Source organism: Choloepus didactylus, chromosome 2 (genome assembly GCF_015220235.1).
Source record: "Choloepus didactylus isolate mChoDid1 chromosome 2, mChoDid1.pri, whole genome shotgun sequence".
Lineage (NCBI taxonomy): Eukaryota > Metazoa > Chordata > Mammalia > Pilosa > Megalonychidae > Choloepus > Choloepus didactylus.
Window position 1 is genome coordinate 111,493,950 of NC_051308.1, and position 23,296 is coordinate 111,517,245.

General features: G+C 38.0%; 1 protein-coding gene across 1 annotated transcript in view; it reads left to right on the plus strand.

Annotated features, from left to right (window-relative positions):
* NUP210L (nucleoporin 210 like) overlaps window positions 1–23,296 on the plus strand; it is a 198,872-nt gene that overhangs the window by 174,423 nt on the left and 1,153 nt on the right. Inside the window, exons 32-35 of the mRNA XM_037825901.1 lie at window positions 9,623–9,749; window positions 19,290–19,439; window positions 20,578–20,828; window positions 21,296–21,500. Of these exons, the coding sequence (XP_037681829.1) occupies window positions 9,623–9,749; window positions 19,290–19,439; window positions 20,578–20,828; window positions 21,296–21,500 (733 nt within the window). The remainder of the gene's footprint in view (window positions 1–9,622; window positions 9,750–19,289; window positions 19,440–20,577; window positions 20,829–21,295; window positions 21,501–23,296) is intronic.

Consider the following 23,296-nt stretch of genomic DNA (forward strand, 5'->3'; position numbering starts at 1 on the left):
TTTCAACAAATGGGGCTGGGAGAGTTGGATATCCATATCCAAAAGAATGAAAGAGGACCCCTACCTCACCCCCTACACAAAAATTAACTCAAAATGGACCAAAGATCTCAATATAAAAGAAAGTACCATAAAACTCCTAGAAGATAATGTAGGAAAACATCTTCAAGACCTTGTATTAGGCGGCCACTTCCTAGACTTTACACCCAAAGCACAAGCAACAAAAGAGAAAATAGATAAATGGGAACTCCTCAAGCTTAGAAGTTTCTGCACCTCAAAGGAATTTCTCAAAAAGGTAAAGAGGCAGCCAACTCAATGGGAAAAAATTTTTGGAAACCATGTATCTGACAAAAGACTGATATCTTGCATATATAAAGAAATCCTACAACTCAATGACAATAGTACAATCGGCCCAATTATAAAATGGGCAAAAGATATGAAAAGACAGTTCTCTGAAGAGGAAATACCAATGGCCAAGAAACACATGAAAAAATGTTCAGCTTCACTAGCTATTAGAGAGATGCAAATTAAGACCACAATGAGATACCATCTAACACCGGTTAGAATGGCTGCCATTAAACAAACAGGAAACTACAAATGCTGGAGGGGATGTGGAGAAATTGGAACTCTTATTCACTGTTGGTGGGACTGTATAATGGTTCAGCCACTCTGGAAGTCAGTCTGGCAGTTCCTTAGAAAACTAGATATAGAGTTACCATTCGATCCAGCGATTGCACTTCTCGGTATATACCCGGAAGATCGGAAAGCAGTGACACGAACAGATATCTGCACACCAATGTTCATAGCAGCATTATTCACAATTGCCAAGAGATGGAAACAACCCAAATGTCCTTCAACAGATGAGTGGATAAATAAAATGTGGTATATACATATGATGGAATACTACGCGGCAGTAAGAAGGAACGATCTCGTGAAACATATGACAACATGGATGAACCTTGAAGACATAATGCTGAGCGAAATAAGCCAGGCACAAAAAGAGAAATATTATATGCTACCACTAATGTGAACTTTGAAAAATGTAAAACAAATGGTTTATAATGTAGAATGTAGGGGAACTAGCAATAGAGAGCGATTAAGGAAGGGGGAACAATAATCCAAGAAGAACAGATAAGCTATTTAACGTTCTGGGGATGCCCAGGAATGACTATGGTCTGTTAATTTCTGATGGATATAGTAGGAGCAAGTTCACAGAAATGTTGCTATATTAGGTAACTTTCTTGGGGTAAAGTAGGAACATGTTGGAAGTTAAGCAGTTATCTTAGGTTAGTTGTCTTTTTCTTACTCCCTTGTTATGGTCTCTTTGAAATGTCCTTTTATTGTATGTTTGTTTTCTTTTTAACTTTTTTTTCATACAGTTGATTTAAAAAAGAAGGGAAAGTTAAAAAAAAAAAAAAAAAAAAAAGATGTAGTGCTCCCTTGAGGAGCCTGTGGAGAATGCAGGGGTATTCGCCTACCCCACCTCCATGGTTGCTAACATGACCACAGACATAGGGGACTGGTGGTTTGATGGGTTGAGCCCTCTACCACAGGTTTTACCCTTGGGAAGACGGTTGCTGCAAAGGAGAGGCTAGGCCTCCCTATGGTTGTGCCTAAGAGCCTCCTCCCGAATGCCTCTTTGTTGCTCAGATGTGGCCCTGTCTCTCTAGCTAAGCCAACTTGAAAGGTGAAATCACTGCCCTCCCCCCTACGTGGGATCAGACACCCAGGGGAGTGAATCTCCCTGGCAATGTGGAATATGACTCCCAGGGAGGAATGTAGACCTGGCATCGTGGGATGGAGAACATCTTCTTGACCAAAAGGGGGATGTGAAAGGAAATGAAATAAGCTTCAGTGGCAGAGAGAATCCTAAAGGAGCCGAGAGGTCACTCTGGTGGACACTCTTATGCACACTTTAGACAACCCTTTTTAGGTTCTAAAGAATTGGGGTAGCTGGTGGTGGATACCTGAAACTATCAAACTACAACCCAGAACCCATGAATCTCGAAGACAGTTGTATAAAAATGTAGCTTATGAGGGGTGACAATGGGATTGGGAAAGCCATAAGGACCACACTCCACTTTGTCTAGTTTATGGATGGATTAGTAGAAAAATAGGGGAAGGAAACAAACAGACAAAGGTACCCAGTGTTCTTTTTTACTTCAATTGCTCTTTTTCACTCTAATTATTATTCTTGTTATTTTTGTGTGTGTGCTAATGAAGGTGTCAGGGATTGATTTGGGTGATGAATGTACCACTATGTAATGGTACTGTAAACAATCGAAAGTACAATTTGTTTTGTTTGACTGCGTGGTATGTGAATATATCTCAATAAAATGAAGATTAAAAAAAAAGAAAAAAATAACAGACCTTATAGAAATGAAAGACACTGTAAATGAAATTTTAAAATATACTAGAGACAAACAAAAGCAGACTTCAAGAGGCAGAAGGAAGGACTGATGAGCTAGAAGACAGAACATCTAAATTAGAACAGACAAAAGAACAGATGGAGAAAGGAATGGAAAAATTCGGGCAGTATCTCAGGGAAATGATTGACAACATGAAGTGCACAAACATAGGTATCCCAGAAGAAGAGAAGGGAAGAGGGCCAGGAAGAATATTTGAGGAAATAATGGCTGACCATTTCCCAACCCTTTTGCAAATCCAAGAAGCCTAAAATACTCAGAATAAATCCAAATAGATCCACTCCAAGAGACATACTAATCAGACTGTCAGATGCCAAAGAGAAGGAGAAAATACTGAAAGCAGCAAGAGAAAAGTGATTCTCCACATACCAGGGAAGCTAAATTAGACTAAGTGCTGATTTCTCATCAGAGACCATGGAGGCAAGAGGCTCCATGATATATTTAAGATATTGAAAGAGAAAAATTGCCAGCCAGGAATTCTTTATCGAGCACAGCTGTCCTTCAAAAATGAGGCAGAGCTTAAAATATTCACAGATAAACAGAAGTTGAGAAAGTTCATTATCAAGAGATCTGCCCTAGAAGAAATACTAAAGGGAATTCTGCCAGCTGAAAAGACAGGAGAGAGCAGCTTGGAGGAGAGTATAGAAGTGAAGATTATCAGTAAGGGTAACTAAAAGGATAAAAAGAGAAAAAATAGATCTGAAAAATAAAAGCCAAAGGATAAAATATTTGAAGTAAGTACTGCTTTTACAATAATAACACTGACTGTTAATGGATTAAACTACTCAATCAAAAGACACAGATTGGCAGAATGGATTAAAAAAATGATTAATCTATATGCTGTTTATAAGAGACTCATTTTAGACCCAAAGATACAAATAGGTTGAAAGTGAAAGGCTGGAAAAAGATATCCATGCCAGCAGTAACCAAAAAAAGCTGGGGTAGCTATACTAACATCAGACAAACTAGACTTTAAATGCAAAAATGTTATAAGAGACAAAGAAGGACAATATATATTAATAAAAGTGGCAAATCACCAAGAAGAAATAACAATCATAAATATCCATGCACCTAATCAGCATGCCCCAAAGTACATGAAGCAAACACTAGCAAAGCTGAAGGGAGAAACAGAAGTCTCTAAATAATATTGGGAGACTTCAACACACCACTTTCTTCAATAAATAGAACATCTACACAGAGGACCAATAAGGAAACAGAGAACCTAAATAATATGATAAATGAACCAGACCTAACAGATGTATATAGAGTACTTCACCTCAAGAACAGTGGAATATACATTCCTCCCAAGTGCTCATGGAAGATTCTTCAGGATAGATCACATGCTGAGGCACAAAACAGATCCTGATAAATTTAAAAAGACTGAAAGCATACAAAGCACTTTCTCCAGTCATAATGGAATGAAACTGGAAATCATTAACTACCAGAGAACTGTAAATTTCACAAATATATGGAGATTGAACAACACACTCTTAAACAACCTTTGGGTCAAAAGAAGAAATTGCAAGAGAAAACAGTAAGTATTTTGAGATGATTGAAAACAAGAACACAGCATACCAAAACTTACATGGGATGCAGTGGAGGCAGTGCTGAGAGGGACTTTTATAGCCCTAAATGCCTACAATAAAAAGGAAGAAAGAGCTAAAACCAACAGCCTAACTGAGCACCTGGGGAAACTAGAGAAAGAACAACAAACTAAATTCAAAATAAATAAATAAATAAAAAAGATTAGAACAGAAATACATGAAATGGAGAACCATAAAACAATATAAAGAATCAATAAAACCAAAAGTTGGTTCTTTGAGAAGATCAATAAAATTGACAAACCCTTAGCTAGACTGACAAACACAAAAGAGAGAAGATGCAAATGAATAAAATCAGAAATGGGGGGTGTGTCATTACCACAGACCCTGAAGAAATAAAAAAGATCATAAGAGGATACTATGAACAACTGTACACCAAGAAACAAGACAACATAGATGAAATGGACAATTTCCTAGAAACACACAACCTACACTGACTCTAAAAGAAATAGAAGACCTCAGCATACCAATCACAAGTAAAGAGATTGAATCAGTCATCAAAAACCTCCCAACAGAAAAAAAAAACAACCCAGGCTTAACAGGAGAATTCTACCAAGCATTCCAAGAAGAATTAATACCAGTCTTGTTCAAACTCCTCCAAAAAATTGAAGAAGAGGGAAGTCTCCCTGTTTTGGTTTGCTAAAGCTGCCAGAATATAATATACCAGAAATGGATTGGCTTTTGCAATAGGGGTTTTATCGGTTCACAAATTTACAGTTCTAAGGCATGAAAATGTCCCAATTAAGGCATCAAAAGGACAATACCTTCTCTGAAGAAAGGCCGGTGGCATCTGGGGTTCCTCTGTCCCATGGGAAGGAATATGGTTGGCATCTGCTCATCCTTCACTCCTGGGATCTGGTTTCAGTATGGCTCTCTCTCTCCAAAATGTCTCTGGACATTTCTCTCTTAGCTTCTCTGAGCTCTTTTAATTTTATCTGTCTTTTATTCTTTCATAGAGGACTCCAGCAAGGGGATTAAAACCCACCTTGAATGGGCAGGATCACATCTCCATGGAAATAACCTAATCAAAAGATCCCACCCATCAACAGGTCTGCCCCTACAAGAATGGATTAAAAGAACATAGTCTTTTCTGGGATACATAATAGGTTCAAACCAGCACACTATCTAACTCATTCTATGAAGCCAACATCACCCTAATACCAAAGTCTGATAAAGAAACTACAAGAAAATAAAATTACAGACCAATCTCTCTAATGAATATAGAAGCAAAAAACTCAACAAAATACTTGAAAATCAAATCTATTAGCACATTAAAAGACATACACACCATGACCAAGTGAGTTTTATTTCAGGTATGCAAAGGTAGTTCAACATCAGAAAATCAATTAATGTAATGCACCACGTTAAAAAATCAAAAGGGAAAAACCACATGGTCATTTTGATTGACACAAAAAAGGCATTTGACAAAACTCAGCACCCTTTCTTGATGAAAACATTTCAAAAGGTAGGAATTGAAGGAAAATTCCTCAACATGATAAACGGCATATATGAAAAACCCACAGCTAATGGTGAGAGACTGAAAGCTTTCCCTCTAAGATAAGGAACAAGCCAAGGATACCCACTGTCACCACTGTTCTTCAATATTATGCTAGAAGTTCTAGCTAGAGCAACTAAGTAAGAAAAAGAAAGAAAAGGCATTCAAATTGAAAAGGAGGAAGTAAAACTGTCCCTATTTGCAGATGACATGATCCTATATTTAGAAAGTCCCCCCCAAAAAACTACGACAAAGCTACTAGAGCTAATAAATGAGTTCAGCAAAGTGATACATCAACATGCAAAACTCAGTAGTCTTTCTATACACTAGCAGTGAGTCTTCCGAGGAAGTAATCAAGGAAAAAAAATTCCATTTACAACAGCGCTTAAAAGAATCAAATATCTAGGAATAAACTTAACCAAAGGTGTAAAGGTCCTGAACATAGAAAATTACAAAACTTTGCTAAAAGAAATCAAAGACCTACATAAATAGAAAGACATTCTGTGTTCATGGATTGGAAGGCTAAATGTCATTAAGATGTCAATTCTACCCAAATTGAGCTACAAATTCAATGCAATACCAGTCAAAATTCCAACAGCCAACTTTGCAGAAATGGAAAAGCTAATTATCAAATTTATTTAGAATGGTAAGGGCCTTTTTTTTGTTGTGAAATAAGCATATATACAGATAAGTGATAACTGTCAAAGTATGATTTAACAAGTAGCTAGCAAATTTCAAAGAATGTTATGAGCTACAGTTCTACCATTTCAGTTATTTCCTTATTGTGAAGTATAACATATATACAGAAATGTGGTAACTTTCAAAGTGCAATTTAACAAGTAGCTATAGAGCAAATTTTGAAGCATGTTATATGTTACAGTTCCACCATGTCAGTTACTTCCTTCTAGCTATTCTAGTACCCTAGAAACTAAAAAAGAAATATAAAGATTCAGTATTTATAATCCTTTGTTAAATCCTTTTTTGTCAGTTGCTACCCCTCTCTCTCTCGTTTGATCACTTGCTCAATCTTCAGGGATATTTGAGCAGTGACTACCCTAACTTGACATATTGAAAAGGGGTGTCGACTTCATGGGGAAGGTGCATGCATCTGGTTGATATTCTTAGAGAGGCTGTTGCCTCTGGGTGGTCAATTAATTTTTGACAAGGCTCCCAAGTCCACTCAACTAGAACAGAATAGTCTCTTCAATAAATGGTGTTGGGAGAACTGGATATCCACATCCAAAAGAATTAAAGAGAACCCCTATCTCACACCCTATGCAAAAATTAACTCAAAATGGATCAAAGACCTAAATATAAGAAACAGTACCGTAAAACTCCTAGAGGAAAATTTAGGGAAACATCTTCAAGATCTAGTGATAGGCAGTAGTTTCTTAGACCTTACATCCAAAGAATGAGCAACGAAAGAAAAAAATCAATAAATGGGAACTCCTCAAAACTGAATACTTCTGTGCTTTGAAGGACTTTGTCAAAAGACTGAAAAGGCATCCAACTCAGTGGGAGAAAATATTTGGAAACCAAGTATCTGATAAGGGTTTGATATCCAGAATATATGAAGAAATCCTACAACTCAACAATAAAAGGACAAACAACCCAATTATAAAATAGGGGAAAGACCTGAATAGACATTTTTCCAAAGAGAAAATACAGATGGCTAAAAAGCACATGAAAAGATGCTCAATTTCACTAGCTCTAAGGGAAATGCAAATCAAAACCATGAGATGTCATTTCACACTTCCTAGAATGGCTGCTATTAAACAAACAGGAAACTGCAGGTGTTGGAGAGGATGTGGAGAAATAGGAACACTTATTCACTGCTGGTGGGGAATGTAAAATGGTACAGCTGCTGTGGAAGACAGTTTGGGGGTTCCTCAGGAGGATAAATATAGAATTGCCTTATGATCTGGCAGTCCAACTACTCTGTATATACCCAAAAGATCTGAAAGCAGGAACACGAACAGACATGTGCACACTGATGGTCATAGCGGCATTATTCAGTTGCCAAAAGAAGGAAACAACCCAAGTGTCCATTATCCGATGAATGGATAAACAAAATGTAGTATACACTATATGTTAGAATATTATTCAGTAGTAAGAAGGAATGAAGTCCTGAAGTACATGACAACATGGAGAAACCTTGAGGACACTGTGCTAAGTGAAATAAGTCAGACACAAAAGGACAAATAATTATATGATCTCACTAATATAAATGAACATGTTATGTAAATTCATAGAGATAAATCTAGAATATAGGTTATGAGGAGACAGAATGAAGCTAGAGAATGGGGAGCGGTTGCTTTATATGTGCAGAATTTTTAACTAGGTTGAATTTAAATGTTTGGAAATGGATTGAGGTGATGGTAGCACCTTGTGGTGAGTGTAATTAACAGCACTGAATTATGTATGTGACTGTGGTTGAAAGGGGAAATTGAGAGTCAAGTATGTCACTAGAAGGAAAGCTAGAGGTTAAAACATGAGACTGTATAACCCAGTGACTCTTGTGGTAGACAATGACTGTGATTGATAGTACAAATATTAAAAAGTTCTTTCATAACTAGAACAAATGTATGTCACCATTATAAGGAATTGATAGTAGAGTGGTTTATGGGGGGAAATGCACATATTGCAGGCTATGGACTGTTGGTTACCAGTAATATTTTAATATTCTTTCGTCAATAGTAACAAATGAACCACACCAATGCTAGGGGTCATTAATGGAAGGGAGGATATAGGGGATTGGGGATGTTTTGTGGTTTTATTTTTATATTTTTAAGTAAAGAAAATTTTCTAAAATTGTGGTGATTAATACACAACTATGTGATGATATTATCAGCCACTGATGGTATACTTTGAATGGATTGTATGGTGTGACTAAAGGTCAATAAAATTACATTAAAAAAGAAAAATAATAAATACTGTAGTATGTTACAGGTGATAAGTGCTACAGAAAAGAAAAGAGTAGCAGGATAAAAAGGGTTAGAGTTGGGGCAGATTGTGGGGATGACAATTTTAAAGAGAGTAACCTTCATTGAGATAACATTTAAGCAAAGAAAACGAAGAAATGAGCTATGCAGATATATGTACTAAAGCAAATAAAGCAAATAAAATCAGATGGCTTCAGCAAAAGTTTATGAAGATAGAAAGTGGAAATCAGATAAAATCCAAAGAGACTGTGTATTATGAGAAGATAAAGGGATTGAGAACATGAGGGATGAACTAGAAAGAGAGATTGAGAAGGCACTAGGTACTAGAAGAGCAAAGGGGAAAGATGTCAAAGGCAAGGGAGGGAATGGACAGTGGTGTCAGATGCTGTAGAGAAGTCCAAAGGTCACTATATCCTAGTTTATATACTTCGTAATATCACCTTTTAATTATTAACAATAGACACTTACTGGAAGCCTGATATGTGACAGACATTGTGCTAGGCTCTGGAAATACAAAGTTGAAAATTTTGACAAAACTCCTGTACTCATTGAGCTGTAATGTAGCTAATTCAGGATTTAAGGACCTTGAATGTTTAAAAAAAGAGAAAAAGGCTGTGGTAGTACTCAGTTGTCTGGACAGTATAACTGAAGACATTTGGGGGAAAAAATGGTCATCATTATCATCTTCTGTCATTGTAATCATTAAGTACTTGCTTTGTATACAAACAGGATGTACAAAGATAAATTTATGTTCAGTTTATGTTCTTCAGGAACTTAGAAGTATTTTAACAAGCATAAAAATACTTACAATATAAGGCAGCATGTTACAAGTATATTGAGAGAAATAAAGAACCTTGAAGTTTCAGAAAGGTTGAGTTGATATCCGGCTAGGGAGAGAGAGAAAATTTCCTAAAGAAAGTTGTTTATTTCTTCAAAAACATTTTAACAGGGAATCATACAAAGGGAAGATATGTTAGAAGGACACAAAGAACCCCTTCTAGAGGAGCTGAACAGACTTTATGGTTCTCAAATGTGTAATTCCTAAAAAGACAATCTGTACTTAAAAGAAACAGATGCTTTTGATTAAATTAAGGGGTGGAGAGAGAGGGAACCAGATTCTCTGAAACCTTAGATACAAATTTTCCTTTGGTTTGCTGACAGGTGGTGGTCAATGCATCATCAAGATTAACTCTGAGTTATGACCTCAAGACTTATCTCACCAATACCCCCAATTCAACTGTGTTCAAGCTTTTCATCACCACTGGCAGAAATGGTGTCAATCTTAAAGGTCAGGAATTTCTTTATAGGTGTGGGTGATTGCTCCTATCTTCCTTCAGTTCATTTACCCCTTTATATTAGTACAAATTTTTAACAAATAAATCAGAGGGCTATGAAACCTCAGAAGTTATGACTGGATTGAGGTTTTAAAATAGGCTCAATTTAGTCACTATTGTCCTAGTTACAACCCTGCCTGAGAACAGGAGGTGGCCTAGATCAAGGATTCCAAACATGGCTAATTATCAAGGTTACCCAAGGAAAACTTTAAAAAAATATAGATTCTTAGATCCCATCCAGGCATTTAATAAGTTGAGGGTAGGGCCTAGGAATCAATTCTTTCAAAAACTTCCCCAGATTTGAGAAATCTGGAATGTTTTTGCTTAGCAAATTTGCCTTGTGTGTTTTTTGTTTTTTTGTTGTTGTTGTTCTATAAGACTCTGATTTACTGTCAAAAAAAGGGTAAGGGAAAAAACTAAATTACAGGAAGCCCCCAATAGGTTCCAGATGTTTTTATATATTCTCTCTCACCTAACAGTCTTATCATGAAGTTATTATCCTCATTTTAAAGATGAGGATACCAAGGCTAAGAGTAAGTAACTTGTACAACCTAACAGCCAGTTAATAGCTGAAGTGGTAGTTATGTCCTACTCCCAAATCCATGTTTGTTCGTTCATTCATTCATTCATTCATTCATGAATAAATTCCAGGTTTTTTCATTCATTCATTCATTCATTTATGAATAAATTCCAGGTTTTTTTTCCCTGACCAAGAGAACACTCAGAACCAAGCAGAGTTCACATCATTCCTGTCCGTAACGTAGATAAGTTTAACTCTACTTGCCCTTTTGTTCTTCAACTTAAGCACTTATTTTCATGTTATTAGATATCTAATTGTATACTAGATCTTAGCCAAAGGCCAAGAATTGATCTAATTTTATTATAGATACATCCTATACATAGAGAATATTCAATCCTTAGAATTTTCAGACAAAAAGTACTTAATGTTTCTTCATAGAATATTCACCCATTGTTGTCTAGCTTATGGTTTTAAAAACAGACTGCAATTTTTCCCCCAGAATCTTTCCAAAACCACAACTTATTTTACTAAGAAACCTCATGCAAGAGTCCCTCAGATATTGCTGACAAGTCTTTAAAAGACAACGGTCGGGAGGCGGGGCAAGATGGCAGACTGGTGAGCTGTATGTTTTAGTTACTCCTCCAGGAAAGTAGGTAGAAAGCCAGGAACTGCGTGGACTGGACACCACAGAGCAATCTGTCTTTGGGCATACTTCATACAACACTCATGAAAATGTCGAACTGCTGAGATCAGCGAAATCTGTAAGTTTTTGCGGCCAGGGGACCCGCGCCCCTCCCTGCCAGGCTCAGTCCCGTGGGAGGAGGGGCTGTCAGCTCCGGGAAGGAGAAGGGAGAACAGCGGTGGCTGCTCTTATCGGAAACTCATTCTACTGATCCAGACTCCAACCATAGATAGACTGAGACCAGACACCAGAGAATCTGAGAGCAGCCAGCCCAGCAGAGAGGAGACAGGCATAGAAAAAAAAAAACAACACGAAAAACTCCAAAATAAAAGCAGAGGATTTTTGGAGTTCTGGTGAACACAGAAAGGGGAAGGGCGGAGCTCAGGCCCTAAGGCGCATATGCAAATCCCGAAGAAAAGCCGATCTCTCTGCCCTGTGGACCTTTCCTTAATGGCCCTGGTTGCTTTGTCTCTTAGCATTTCAATAACCCATTAGATCTCTGAGGAGGGCCCTTTTTTTTTTTTTTTTTTTTTTAATCCTTTTTTCTTTTCTTAAAACAATTACTCTAAGAAGCCCAATACAGAAAGCTTCAGAGACTTTCAATTTGGGCACGTCAAGTCAAGAGCAGAACTAAGAGAGCTCTGAGACAAAAGGCAATAATTCAGTGGCTGAGAAAATTCACTAAACACCACAACTTCCCAAGATAAGGGGGGTGTCCGCTCACAGCCACCATCCTGGTGGACAGGAAACACTCCTGCCCATCGCCAGCCCCATAGCCCAGAGCTGCCCCAGACAACCCAGTGTGACGGAAGTGCTTCAAATAACAGGCACACACCACAAAACTGGGCGTGGACATTAGCCTTCCCTGCAACCTCAGCTGATTGTCCCAGAGTTGGGAAGGTGGAGCAGTGTGAATTAACAAAGCCCCATTCAGCCATCATTTGAGCAGACTGGGAGCCTCCCTACACAGCCCAGCAGCCCAGAACTGCCCTGGGAGGACGGCACTCACCTGTGACATAGCACAGTCATCCCTCAACAGAGGACCCGGGGTGCACAGCCTGGAAGAGGGGCCCACTTGCAAGTCTCAGGAGCCATACGCCAATACCAAGGACTTGTGGGTCAGTGGCAGAGACAAACTGTGGCAGGACAGAACTGAAGGATTAGACTATTGCAGCAGCTTTAAAACTCTAGGATCACCAGGGAGATTTGATTGTTAGGGCCACCCCCCCTCCCCGACTGCCCAGAAACACGCCCCACATACAGGGCAGGCAACACCAACTACACACGCAAGCTTAGTACACCAATTGGGCCCCACAAGACTCACTCCCCCACTCACCAAAAAGGCTAAGCAGGGGAGAACTGGCTTGTGGAGAACAGGTGGCTCGTGGACGCCACCTGCTGGTTAGTTAGAGAAAGTGTACTCCACGAAGCTGTAGATCTGATAAATTAGAGATAAGGACTTCAATAGGTCTACAAACCCTAAAAGAACCCTATCAAGTTCAGCAAATGCCACAAGGCCAAAAACAACAGAAAATTATAAAGCATATGAAAAAACCAGATGATATGGATAACCCAAGCCCAAGCACCCAAATCAAAAGACCAGAAGAGACACAGCACCTAGAGCAGCTACTCAAAGAACTAAAGATGAACAATGAGACCATAGTACGGGATATAAAGGAAATCAAGAAGACTCTAGAAGAGCATAAAGAAGACATTGCAAGACTAAATAAAAAAATGGATGATCTTATGGAAATTAAAGAAACTGTTGACCAAATTAAAAGATTCTGGACACTCATAGTACAAGACTAGAGGAAGTTGAACAACGAATCAGTGACCTGGAAGATGACAGAATGGAAAATGAAAGCATAAAAGAAAGAATGGGGAAAAAAATTGAAAAAATCGAAATGGACCTCAGGGATATGATAGATAATATGAAACGTCCAAATATAAGACTCATTGGTGTCCCAGAAGGGGAAGAAAAGGGTAAAGGTCTAGGAAGAGTATTCAAAGAAATTGTTGGGGAAAACTTCCCAAATCTTCTAAACAACATAAATACACAAATCATAAATGCTCAGCGAACTCCAAATAGAATAAATCCAAATAAACCCACTCCGAGACATATACTGATCACACTGTCAAACACAGAAGAGAAGGAGCAAGTTCTGAAAGCAGCAAGAGAAAAGCAATTCACCACATACAAAGGAAACAGCATAAGACTAAGTAGTGACTACTCAGCAGCCACCATGGAGGCGAGAAGGCAGTGGCACGATATATTTAAAATTCTGAGTGAGAAAAATTTCCAGCCAAGAATACTTTATCCAGCAAAGCTCTCCTTCAAATTTGAGGGAGAGCTTAAATTTTTCACAGACAAACAAATGCTGAGAGAATTTGCTAACAAGAGACCTGCCCTACTGGAGATACTAAAGGGAGCCCTACAGACAGAGAAACAAAGACAGGACAGAGAGACTTGGAGAAAGGTTCAGAACTAAAGAGGTTCGGTATGGGTACAATAAAGGATATTAATAGAGAGAGGGGAAAAATATGGCAAACATAAACCAAAGGATAAGATGGCCGATTCAAGAAATGCCTTCACGGTTATAACGTTGAATGTAAATGGATTAAACTCCCCAATTAAAAGATATAGATTCGCAGAATGGATCAAAAAAAATGAACCATCAATATGTTGCATACAAGAGACTCATCTTAGACACAGGGAAACAAAGAAACTGAAAGTGAAAGGATGGGAAAAAATATTTCATGCAAGCTACAGCCAAAAGAAAGCAGGTGTAGCAATATTAATCTCAGATAAAATAGACTTCAAATGCAGGGATGTTTTGAGAGACAAAGAAGGCCACTACATACTAATAAAAGGGGCAATTCAGCAAGAAGAAATAACAATCGTAAATGTCTATGCACCCAATCAAGGTGCCACAAAATACATGAGAGAAACACTGGCAAAACTAAAGGAAGCAATTGATGTTTCCACAATAATTGTGGGAGACTTCAACACATCACTCTCTCCTATAGATAGATCAACCAGACAGAAGACCAATAAGGAAATTGAAAACCTAAACAATCTGATAAATGAATTAGATTTAACAGACATATACAGGACATTACATCCCAAATCACCAGGATACACATACTTTTCTAGTGCTCACGGAACTTTCTCCAGCATAGATCATATGCTGGGACATAAAACAAGCCTCAATAAATTTAAAAAGATTGAAATTATTCAAAGCACATTCTCTGACCACAATGGAATACAATTAGAAGTCAATAACCATCAGAGACTTAGAAAATTCACAAATACCTGGAGGTTAAACAACACACTCCTAAACAATCAGTGGGTTAAAGAAGAAATAGCAAGAGAAATTGCTAAATATAGAGAGACGAATGAAAATGAGAACACAACATACCAAAACCTATGGCATGCAGCAAAAGCAGTGCTAAGGGGGAAATTTATAGCACTAAACGCATATATTAAAAAGGAAGAAAGAGCCAAAATCAAAGAACTAATGGATCAACTGAAGAAGCTAGAAAATGAACAGCAAACCAATCCTAAACCAAGTAGAAGAAAAGAAATAACAAGGATTAAAGCAGAAATAAATGACATAGAGAACAAAAAAACAATAGAGAGGATAAATATCACCAAAAGTTGGTTCTTTGAGAAGATCAACAAGATTGACAAGCCCCTAGCTAGACTGACAAAATCAAAAAGAGAGAAGACCCATATAAACAAAATAATGAATGAAAAAGGTGACATAACTGCAGATCCTGAAGAAATTAAAAAAATTATAAGAGGATATTATGAACAACTGTATGGCAACAAACTGGATAATGTAGAAGAAATGGACAATTTCCTGGAAACATATGAACAACCTAGACTGACCAGAGAAGAAATAGAAGACCTCAACCAACCCATCACAAGCAAAGAGATCCAATCAGTCATCAAAAATCTTCCCACAAATAAATGCCCAGGGCCAGATGGCTTCACAGGGGAATTCTACCAAACTTTCCAGAAAGAACTGACACCAATCTTACTCAAACTCTTTCAAAACATTGAAGAAAATGGAACACTACCTAACTCATTTTATGAAGCTAACATCAATCTAATACCAAAACCAGGCAAAGATGTTACAAAAAAGGAAAACTACCGGCCAATCTCCCTAATGAATATAGATGCAAAAATCCTCAACAAAATACTTGCAAATCGAATCCAAAGACACATTAAAAAAATCATACACCATGACCAAGTGGGGTTCATTCCAGGCATGCAAGGATGGTTCAACATAAGAAAATCAATCAATGTATTACAACACATTAACAAGTCAAAAGGGAAAAATCAATTGATCATCTCAATAGATGCTGAAAAAGCATTTGACAAAATCCAACATCCCTTTTTGATAAAAACACTTCAAAAGGTAGGAACTGAAGGAAACTTCCTCAACATGATAAAGAGCATATATGAAAAACCCACAGCCAGCATAGTACTCAATGGTGAGAGACTGAAAGCCTTCCCTCTAAGATCAGGAACAAGACAAGGATGCCCGCTGTCACCACTGTTATTCAACATTGTGCTGGAAGTGCTAGCCAGGGCAATCCGGCAAGACAAAGAAATAAAAGGCATCCAAATTGGAAAAGAAGAAGTAAAACTGTCATTGTTTGCAGATGATATGATCTTATATCTAGAAAACCCTGAGAAATCGACGATACAGCTACTAGAGCTAATAAACAAATTTAGCAAAGTAGCGGGATACAAGATTAATGCACATAAGTCAGTAATGTTTCTATATGCTAGAAATGAACAAACTGAAGAGACACTCAAGAAAAAGATACCATTTTCAATAGCAACTAAAAAAATCAAGTACCTAGGAATAAACTTAACCAAAGATGTAAAAGACCTATACAAAGAAAACTACATAACTCTACTAAAAGAAATAGAAGGGGACCTTAAAAGATGGAAAAATATTCCATGTTCATGGATAGGAAGGCTAAATGTCATTAAGATGTCAATTCTACCCAAACTCATCTACAGATTCAATGCAATCCCAATCAAAATTCCAACAACCTACTTTGCAGACTTGGAAAAGCTAGTTATCAAATTTATTTGGAAAGGGAAGATGCCTCGAATTGCTAAAGACACTCTAAAAAAGAAAAACGAAGTGGGAGGACTTACACTCCCTGACTTTGAAGCTTATTATAAAGCCACAGTTGCCAAAACAGCATGGTACTGGCACAAACATAGACATATAGATCAATGGAATCGAATTGAGAATTCAGAGATAGACCCTCAGATCTATGGCCGACTGATCTTTGATAAGGCCCCCAAAGTCACTGAACTGAGTCATAATGGTCTTTTTAACAAATGGGGCTGGGAGAGTTGGATATCCATATCCAAAAGAATGAAAGAGGACCCCTACCTCACCCCCTACACAAAAATTAACTCAAAATAGACCAAAGATCTCAATATAAAAGAAAGTACCATAAAACTAGAAGATAATGTAGGAAAACATCTTCAAGACCTTGTATTAGGCGGCCACTTCCTAGACTTTACAGCCAAAGCACAAGCAACAAAAGAAAAAATAGATAAATGGGAACTCCTCAAGCTTAGAAGTTTCTGCACCTCAAAGGAATTTCTCAAAAAGGTAAAGAGGCAGCCAACTCAATGGGAAAAATTTTTTGGAAACCATGTATCTGACAAAAGACTGATATCTTGCATATACAAAGAAATCCTACAACTCAATGACAATAGTACAGACAGCCCAATTATAAAATGGGCAAAAGATATGAAAAGACAGTTCTCTGAAGAGGAAATACAAATGGCCAAGAAACACATGAAAAAATGTTCAGCTTCACTAGCTACTAGAGAGATGCAAATTAAAACCACAATGAGATACCATCTAACACCGGTTAGAATGGCTGCCATTAAACAAACAGGAAACTACAAATGCTGGAGAGGATGTGGAGAAATTGGAACTCTTATTCATTGTTGGTGGGACTGTATAATGGTTCAGCCACTCTGGGAAGTCAGTCTGGCAGTTCCTTAGAAAACTAGATATAGAGCTACCATTCGATCCAGCAATTGCACTTCTCGGTATATACCCGGAAGATCGGAAAGCAGTGACACGAACAGATATCTGCACGCCAGTGTTCATAGCAGCATTATTCACAATTGCCAAGAGATGGAAACAACCCAAATGTCCTTCAACAGATGAGTGGATAAATAAAATGTGGTATATACACACGATGGAATACTACACGGCAGTAAGAAGGAACGATCTCGTGAAACATATGGCAACATGGATGAACCTTGAAGACATAATTCTGAGTGAAATAAGCCAGGCACAAAAAGAGAAATATTATATGCTACCACTAATGTGAACTTTGAAAAATGTAAAACAAATGGTTTATAATGTAGAATGTAGGGGAACTAGCAGTAGAGAGCAATTAAGGAAGGGGGAACAATATTCCAAGAAGAACAGATAAGCTATTTAACGTTCTGGGGATGCCCAGGAATGACTATGGTCTGTTAATTTCTGATGGATATAGTAGGAACAAGTTCACAGAAAGGTTGCTATATTATGTAACTTTCTTGGGGTAAAGTAGGAACATGTTGGAAGTTAAGCAGTTATCTTAGGTTAGTTGTCTTTTTCTTACTCCCTTGTTATGGTCTCTTTGAAATGTTCTTTTATTGTATGTTTGTTTTCTTTTTAACTGTTTTTTTCATATAGTTGATTTAAAAAAGAAGGGAAAGTTAAAAAAAAAAAAAAGAAAGAAAAACAAGTAAAAAAAAATGATGTAGTGCCCCCTTGAGGAGCCTGTGGAGAATGCAGGGGTATTCGCCTACCCCACCTCCATGGTTGCTAACATGACCACAGACATAGGGGACTGGTGGTTTGATGGGTTGAGCCCTCTACCATAAGTTTTACCCTTGGGAAGACGGTTGCTGCAAAGGAGAAGCTAGGCCTCCCTATATTTGTGCCTAAGAATCTCCTCCCGAATGCCTCTTTGTTGCTCAGATGTGGCCCTCTCTCTCTGGCTAAGCCAACTTGAAAGGTGAAATCACTGCCCTCCCCCCTACGTGGGATCAGACACCCAGGGAAGTGAATCTCCCTGGCAATGTGGAATATGACTCCCGGGGAGGAATGTAGACCCGGCATCGTGGGACGGAGAACATCTTCTTGACCAAAAGGGGGATGTGAAAGGAAATGAAATAAGCTTCAGTGGCAGAGAGATTCCAAAACAAGCCGAGAGGTCACTCTGGTGGGCACTCTTATGCACACTTTAGACAACCCTTTTTAGGTTCTAAAGAATTGGGGTAGCTGGTGGTGGATACCTGAAACTATCAAACTACAACTCAGAACCCATGAATCTCGAAGACAGTTGTATAAAAATGTAGCTTATGAGGGGTGTCAATGGGATTGGGAAAGCCATAAGGACCACACTCCACTTTGTCTAGTTTATGGATGGATGAGTAGAAAAATAGGGGAAGGAAACAAACAGACAAAGGTACCCAGTGTTCTTTTTTACTTCAATTGCTCTTTTTGACTCAATTATTATTCTTCTTATTTTTGTGTGTGTGCTAATGAAGGTGTCAGGGATTGATTTAGGTGATGAATGTACAACTATGTAATGGTACTGTAAACAATCGAAAGTACGATTTGTTTTGTATGACTGCGTGGTATGTGAATATATCTCAATAAGATGATGATTAAAAAAAAAAAAAAAAAAAAGACAACGGTCGCTGGACCACAGGCAACTGAGAAAGAACTTCAGCAAACTATTGAGAAAATGTGCAGGGGCAAAGAGGACACCCATTCCTAGAACGCTACTCATTGCAGCTGACCCAACCGTGGTGCTAGTCCATTTCTTGATGGTTATGACTCCTATTAAGGCAACACTTGTGATGAAGTTTGAAAAATCTTTGACTTGAATCATACTTTAATCAGTTATGAAAAACAAACCGTCCTGGACTTTAAAGCTACCTCCCCTATGGTACTTTATTTTTAATAGCTGTCCAATTTCCCTATAATCTGTTTTATTCCCACCACCACCCATAATATTGATTACGGAAACCCCACCAAAGTCATTCACAGACTAGCAAAGGCAAGGGTCTTATACTATTCTTTCCCCTTGATTGTAGTAGGGGAAACAACAGAACTGGGCAAATCAGGCAGAACCTAATCCTTTTTCTTGCTCATGTTCTTTTTATATCAAACTGCCTCCATATAATTGTCTCTCTTTTTACAAATTCTTGTGACAGTTATTTACCTCTTTTCTGCTTATTAGGATCCTGTACCCCAGGTCAGGCCTTGGCCATTACAACAATACTTCTTCCAGAGACCCTCATGCTGTGCCACGTACAGTTCAGTAACACCTTGCTAGACATTCCAGCAAGTAAAGTTTTTCACATCCAATCAGATTTCAACATAGAGAAAGGTAGGCTTCTGGTTTCCCCCCTCAGTTTTTCTATTTGTACAATTTATATACTTTCTTACTGAACTGCATTTATACTTTCCTGTTTCATCTGATCTATAACTGTGGAATCTTTCTCAATTGACATTTTTATTCAACCCATTTGGCAAACTTTTAAACACTCCCCCATAATACCCTGTTATTCTATGGCACTCTTCACCATACTATTATAATTTTTGTTAATCCCCAATTATTCTCATTCATCTTTTATCCCCCAGCATGTAGTACAGTATTTGAATGTTTATTGTTGACTGAAGGATATTCCAAGCAGAAGAGCATTAACAAAGGTGGAGAGTGGAACGAGACATGAAGTTGTAATGACTATAAGATCAGGTTATCTAAAATGAGAGGATTCATGTCAAACATAAGGCATTTGTGCTACATCATGGGATAGCCTCTAAAGTTTGAATGGTACAGATAATGAGCAACCCTTCAACACACCGTTAAGCACCAAATATACGCCTGATACGAGGACAGGCACACGAGGTTCAAAGAGGAGTAAGACAAGTATATACATGGATACCAAGCCAGCAGAAAGAAAGGAGTTACATCAAACCTGGGCGCTAAAGTGAAGTTTTATAGAGCAAATGACTTAGGAGTGACCTAGATGTGAAAGGTATTCATTTCAAGCAATATAGAGCCCTGGAGAAGTTTTTCTGCACAATTTGGAAAATGATTGGATATAGGGTTAAAGGAAAAACATGTCAAAAGACACCTGAAGTTTGAACGTGGGCAACTAGAAAAACAATTCCACTGACAGTAATAGGGACATCAAGAAGTGGAGCTGGTTTGAGAAGTGATTAAACCATGCCTTTCTTTCTACAAACCATTCCTGTATCAACTTCTTCATTCTGTATCTTCCAATACTTAATTACCCTATATTATTTAATGCTCTCCAATATGTTGGTATATCAGTTATGGTATTCTTAGGCAATAAGTTCAGTTGTGGGTTCCCTGAGATTGTTTTTTTTTTTCCTTTGGTACTTCCCCTAGTGGTCAATAGTGGGGTGATTCAAAATTCCCATAAGCTGAGTTTACATGTTCTCTTTTACAGAATTTGCATGTCACCATTTTTCTGTCCTGCTGTTTTTCTTTTCTTCAGGAGTTTATATCTGCTTAATCAAAGTTCGACCCCAGTCAGACGAGCTGCTTCAGGCCCTCAGCATAGCTGATACCTTAGTCTATGGGTGGGCCACACTTGTCAGTGAACGTACCAAGAATGGAATGCAAAGAATCCTCATTCCTTTCATACCGGCCTTTTACATCAACCAGTCAGAATTGGTTTTTAGCCACAAAAAAGACATCGGGGAGATAAGAGTACAGGGAGTGGATCGAGTTCTTGAGAAGTTAGAGGTATGTTAAGAACTGAACCAAGACAAAACTGGAGATCAGGGATTTCAAGAGATTATTTCCTTCTCAGTTCAAGGGTAAAGGAAGTTCTGAGTGACCTCATAAAAATTACCATAGGCAATTTTTAAAGGGAAGGAAGAAAAAAAATGTCTGCTTCATCCTGCCAGAAAGGTTCCAACAGTTTGAATCTAGGTCCTGAGCTTGTCAGTTTGGTAGACCAGTAGTGGGGAACAATATTTAAAATTCTTTTGTAACTTTTTTGAAGCCTATTCTTTTCTCGCAGCTCATTTTTCCCCTTGTCCTTCAACACATCTAAGGGGGTGACATAGTAAATTACTTATTTAATGTCAGACAGCTAGCTAGAAATAGAATCGATCTTTTGACAATTCTTTTACTATTTAAGATCGGAAATATATTGACATAATGTTTTTTCCTCTTTCAAACAAGTGTCATTTTATCTTTCCTCCTAGGTCTTTCCCAGCTCCCCAGTTCTAGTGGTCTCTGGCCGTAGGCACTCTCCCCTCACACCTGGCCTGGCCATCTACCCAGTAAGAGTAGTCAACTTCACTTCCCTCCAGCAGATGGCATCACCTGTTTTCATCAACATTTCCTCTGTGCTCACCAGTCAAAGTGAGGCTGTGCTGGTGAGAGCAATGAAGGATAAGCCTGGTGCAGGTGAGCATCAGGGGCTTCTATTTTTAATCTAGAGAGCAAAGAAAATATAATTATTAACAATTTAGTTAATTTGAAACATTCAGCCACTGGACCAAGATTATTCAAACTAGTTGGGGCAGGAATCTTTAACTTATGTAGTGATAAGAAAGCGACCTGAAGTTTGTATTTTGGAAAGGCTTGGCAGTTTGGCTCGAGTTTGCCAGCTTTTTAAGTGTATATTTACCCTATTTTAAAACTCGTGATATTTCATTTTCAAGTCTTCAGATCTTTTTGCATCAGGAATGGGCAAATGTTAACAGTAAAACCAAAACTTCATTCTCCAAAATCTTGATTCCAGGCAGTACCCAGTTTAGAAATGCCAAGCTTCGGTGGGATAGGAATACAGGTTTGGAAAGAAGTGTTAGGAAAGCCAGAAAACCATCCTCCTTTTATTTTGTCACCTCCACTTCCCCACTACTCTCACAACTCTGGGAGGCAAGTGTTTTTAAGAACTGAGGAAACTGAGATGTTCAAGGTTCCAACTGCAATTTACTGGCCTTTTATGTTCTATTAGAACAGTTTTTAACCTCAAATCCATGGATCCCCAAAGGTCAGCAGATTCAAGGGACCCATCAACTTGGATGGGGAAAAAAATTACATCTTTATTTTCAATTAACCTATTGAAAGTTAGCATTTCCATCAATTATGAATGTAAACAAACCATGATTAAATCGGCAGTGATTTTTTCATGTCAGATATCATCACTTCAAAACTATAGTAATCAGATCTGCTGCTAGATCTTAAGCAGTACACATACCACTGTATCACACATTAGGCTTTTTAATATTTTGATATTGATCTAACTTCAACATAAATGTCACAACCTAGGTTTTTCACATTAACTACTTTGACGTAATTTGCTTCCTTTGTATTTTATGCATTTAAAAATATTCTGAAACAGGTTCCATAGGCTTCACCAGTCTTCCAAAGTTGTCCATAGCACAAAAAATGGTTAAGAACCCCTGTACTTCTTAGGGACAATAAGGAGTCAGTGGAAAAGGCAGCCATTTGGGGGTGGGGGTGGATAGTTAGATGCAAACATCAACCCAACCAGAGCTAGAGGTTGGGGACTATACTAAGGATTCAGAATAGGATCCAGGTTTGAGGACCTGACAACCAATTTATATGGGAAGGCCTGGAAATCCAGGTGGTTTGTCAGGGTGGGGGGGGTATGCAGGAGCCATGGGGTGGAAGGATGTGCATTTCAAGACACGAGTTTGAAATTATCAAATAGATGCTTTTTGAAGTATGCTTTAAAAACCCAAGTCTGAAGTTTTATTAAAGACAATAAAAAAAAAAGCTCCCCTAAAAGTGACATCTTGCATTAAAAAAAAAAAAAAAGAGCATCTGGATTTAAGTCATTATCATCTATATTTTTAAATGAAAAGTGTAAAAAAGGACAAATGGGAAAAACGGGTGAATCTGGGTAAAGGATATATGTGAGTTACTGAGACTAAAGAATATATGGGAGGTCATTAGTGAGGCCAAAGAAATGTTTCCAGTTAGATAAGAATTAGAAGTTGAATCAGTATGGATTCTCAAAAGTTTGAAGGGAATTGAGTTAACAAGAAAGGCTAACCGGAATTTTCAGGTAGCAGAGGATTTTATTACATTGTGACAGTAAGAGGCCAAGAAGAGAGGGATGATTTATACCTGAAAGCCTCTTTTCTCTGGTATGCAAAACAATTTCACTTTTGGGTGTTTTGAGTACTTCTGCCACTCTTAGGACCACACATTTTTAAAGGGCAACATCTGCC